The sequence below is a fragment of the Eucalyptus grandis genome, chromosome 5 (assembly GCF_016545825.1).
Source record: "Eucalyptus grandis isolate ANBG69807.140 chromosome 5, ASM1654582v1, whole genome shotgun sequence".
NCBI classification, from domain to species: domain Eukaryota; kingdom Viridiplantae; phylum Streptophyta; class Magnoliopsida; order Myrtales; family Myrtaceae; genus Eucalyptus; species Eucalyptus grandis.
In genome coordinates, this window is record NC_052616.1 from 42567822 (window position 1) to 42571781 (window position 3960).

Here is a 3960-nt window from a genome sequence, read left to right on the forward strand (position 1 = left end):
AAACAACTTAAAATGATTATTATATTCTAATTTGAGTAGAATATCTTATGTGGATAATCCTGATGTAACATTATTTTTAGTCCATATTCAAACATACCAAATTGGAAGCCAAATGCAATTTTCAATAACTTGAATTAATAGAAGGATAACGTGAACATTTTCATATAATTTAGAGACTAAATTAAACATGTACAAAAAATTCAGGCACCGCATTGAACAAATTAAAAATTTAGGGACAATATTGCACATTAGGCGAAAACTTAGGGTTCACTCGTGTAGTTTTTCCTTCTATAAATACACCTAACGGATTCACTCAATCTCTGCACCACAAACATATCTATTCATTAGAAAATGGGTTTGAAGCTTGCAAAAATTTCTCCATATGGTTGATACTTGTCTTGTGTGCATGTGCATGTGCGTCAAGTGCTGCGTCTCGTGCCTACGACATTCCATCTGCGACTAAAAAGTTTGAGGAGTGGATGAGTCGGCACGAACGCGACTATAAAGATGTCGCCGAGAAGGCGAAGCGTTTGAATATTTTCTTGGAAAACCTGCGGTTCATCGAGGAGTTCAACGGCGCGGTGAACCGGACTTACAAGGTTGGATTGAACAAGTTCTCGGACTTGACCAACGAGGAATTTGTGGCAGCATATACCGGATACAAATTGCCATCATCAACACGCAGGAACTCGTCCCAAGTCAATTCTTTTAAGTACCAAGGTTCGAATAGCATCCCGGAGAGCGTCGATTGGGTAAAACAAGGTGCTGTCAACCCTATAAAGAACCAAGGCCAATGTGGTAAGAAATTTACTGCTAACTATTGAAGCCTATACTAAGATATGCGAGCAATTGCATTGCCCAGTTTAAATCCACTTGTCATAAAATATTACACTGTGAAACACTAAACAAATTAATTTTTCTGAGAAGTTTTCATCATTGAATTATAATCACTGCAGAACTCTCTACCTTATGTGTACAGGATCTTGCTGGTCGTTCTCCGTGGTGGCGGCGGTCGAAGCAATCACACAGATCACCACTGGCGTGCTACCAAACCTGTCCGAGCAGCAACTCATAGACTGCGCCACTGACGGGAACCAGGGCTGTCAAGGCGGCTGGATGGACAATGGCTTCGAGTACATCATCAACAACAATGGCATCAGCTCCGAGACGAACTACCCGTACGTTGGGGTCGACAGTACCTGCGATGTGCAGGCCTCATCTGTTGCCGAGGCCAAAATATCAGAATACAGGGACGTCCCCCCGAACGAGGACGACATGCTGAAGGCCGTGGCAATGCAGCCGGTGTCGGTAGCACTCGACTCGAGTGGGGCCGCGTTCCAGAATTATGCAGGCGGTGTCTTTACTGGCCCATGCGGGACCGATCTGGACCATGCGGTGACGGTCGTCGGGTACGGGACGGATACGGATGGGATGAAGTACTGGTTGATAAGGAACTCTTGGGATGTCTCCTGGGGGGAGAGCGGGTACATGAGAATTCAGAGGGATTCTGGGGTCGAAGGTGGCCTTTGTGGAATTGCCTCCAAAGTTTCTTATCCCGTCGCATAAGTATTCGTCTGAGAGATTACGGCTTCGAGTTCATGTGGTTCATGTGCGTTAGTAGGGCAAAATCGGTCGATATGAACTGAGCTTAGTATAAGTCGAAATATCTCGGGTTAATTACTATAGTTAATCTCGTCTATTTACTGTTTAAATTTCAGTTGGATCCCCGCGACCTTTGCCGGGTTTCTTATACTAAAGTTTCTTGTGCGTGTTTATGATAATGAGAATGAAGAGGATTTGAAGACGGTCCTTGAAGTTTTTGTTGTTAGCAAACACATCGTAGCATTCTTTGAGACTTTGAACCATGTGTATGGGTGGTCCTCAATACCTGATGCTTCCGACTCTCATCTGGGTTACTTGACAAAATTTACTTGGTTCATTTAAATTTATTAACATATTTTGTCAGAGTATCATTTGTCATGTTTTTTTTTTCTTTTTTTTTTTAAGCGCATTAAATCTATCAATTGCTATGAATTTACCAATATTCAGTCTGGTGAGTTATCTGCTTTTCTCCTATTAAATTGCCTACTTGTTTTTGTTTACCAAGTCTTATCAACTTTTTTCTGATTGAGTGACTTGTCAATTCTATATTATCATCACTTATTTGGAACGGTGGCTAACATTTATTTGGCTTTTTGACTCACTAACTTATCTCATCTCTATAAATCTTACCTTTTATAAACTTTTGTGTACTTTTTTAGGCAGAGGCTAAAATTTGCCAATTTCTTTATAGGCTCACCCTATTTCCATCCATTTATTGGTTCTCAATACCTATTGTCATATTGAATTGACTACATCATCTCTTGTAAACCCCACATTATTACTCACCTTTTTTCTTCTTAGTTTTTCAATTTCACTAAAGGAAAAACTTAGCAAGGTCCCTTCCAAAATACTTTTTTATTTATCCTAACCGCTTCTTCTTGACCCATTTACATGTTAATCTATCATTGATGTTTGTTATGAACTTATTCTCCATTATTATACTTTAAGCAAGCCCTAATTATATATTAGAGTAAAGAAATGTTAATTTTAGGTGCAAATTGTTTGGTTCATTTCCATAGAGTATCCTCATGAACGTGGATTTTTTACTTTGATTTTTGGTACAAATTTATAAGAATTTATTTAAAATTTGAATATTGTGGTTGATGTAGGCATTATATGCAATTTCCTCAAGATTATCCTCTTACTTATGCTTATGTTATTTTTTGAATAATAGTCTCATGGTATCGAAAAAAGAAAGAAATATACAAATCATTAATAGAAATATACAAATCATTAATAAAATAAGGGAAAATTCAAAATAAGAGCCTCAAGTTCTCTCATTTTCTCAAATAAGGGTCCAAAGTTGATGTTGTTTCAGATAAGGGCATGAAATGACCAAATTGTCTTAAATAAGGACATGAAATGTAACTTGTTTTGAATAAAGCTTGAAGTGAGCATAAAATTTTCAAAAAAGGGCATAACCTCTTTGGTTGAAGAGCATTTTTGTCTTTTATCTTTTTAATTTTTTTCCCTTTTCCCTCCGCCGGCCATGGCGGAGCAAAGTCAGACTCAGGTGAGGGCGAGGATCAAGCGAGGGACACCTTTGCCCAACCTCGCCAAGGGCTGCCTTCGACCAGCACCAACGAAGGCGACTCTCGTTCGACGTTGGTGAGGGCACCCCTCACCCTTGCCAACCCAAGAGAGGGTTGCCCTCGCCAGATCTAGCAAGGCTACCCTCGTTTGACTCAAACGAGGGCGGCCCTTGCTCGCCTAGGTGGGGGCAACCCTCGCCTGATGTTGGCGAGGGCCACCCTTGCCCTCGCAAGCCCAGGCGAGGGTTGCCCTCCCTAGATTTGGCGAGGGACGCCCTCACTCGACTCAAGCAAGGGCCAGGTGAGGGTGACCTCTGCTAGCCGTTGACGACCATTTCCATGGAAGGAATGAGGAAAAAAGAAAAGAAAATAAAAAGAAAAAAGAAAAAGGTTAACAAATAAAAAACTTTTAAAAATATAATTACAATTTTTTTGACCAAGATATCCCTTCTTTGATGGCAGAAAAAGTCATCGTCAACCAATGGACCTTATTTAAGATGATTTTCCCACTCCAAACCCTTATTTAAAATAATGTCCATTTTGAGTCATTATTTGAAAAAACTAAAGCATTTCAAGCCCTTTTTGAAATCTTCCCATAAAATAATTAGTTTTTTTTTTTTTGGCTGGAAACATAATAATTAGTTAGCTATCTACCAAATAAACTTTTTTTTTTGAAAAGAGATACATTAGTCTTGTTCCAAATGGATAAAGAAAAGGAAAAAAAAGCCAAAAAGGGAAAAAAAAAAAAAAGGCAAACATTATTCTTAAATCAAAAGTGACCCCACATTTAACTTTAGTAAATGTTGCTTGAGAGAAGCATGAGTAG

General features: G+C 39.2%; 1 protein-coding gene across 1 annotated transcript; it reads left to right on the top strand.

Moving 5' to 3' along the window:
- Positions 1–335: 335 nt before the first annotated feature.
- On the top strand, positions 336–1717 carry LOC104428999 (ervatamin-B). The gene is made up of 2 exons (XM_010041905.3): positions 336–798; positions 980–1717. Exons 1-2 carry the CDS (start codon positions 480–482, stop codon positions 1564–1566), a joined length of 906 nt encoding a protein of 301 aa, XP_010040207.2. The 5' UTR covers positions 336–479; the 3' UTR covers positions 1567–1717.
- The last annotated feature ends 2243 nt before the right edge of the window (positions 1718–3960 follow it).

What these genes read in the sequence shown, in the direction of transcription:
- LOC104428999 (XM_010041905.3), top strand. Translation starts at nt 480, where the DNA reads ATGAGTCGGCACGAACGCGACTATAAAGATGTCGCCGAGAAGGCGAAG. An exon ending in AAAGAACCAAGGCCAATGTG is followed by an intron (nt 799 to 979) that starts GTAAGAAATTTA and finishes TTATGTGTACAG; the next exon opens with GATCTTGCTGGTCGTTCTCC.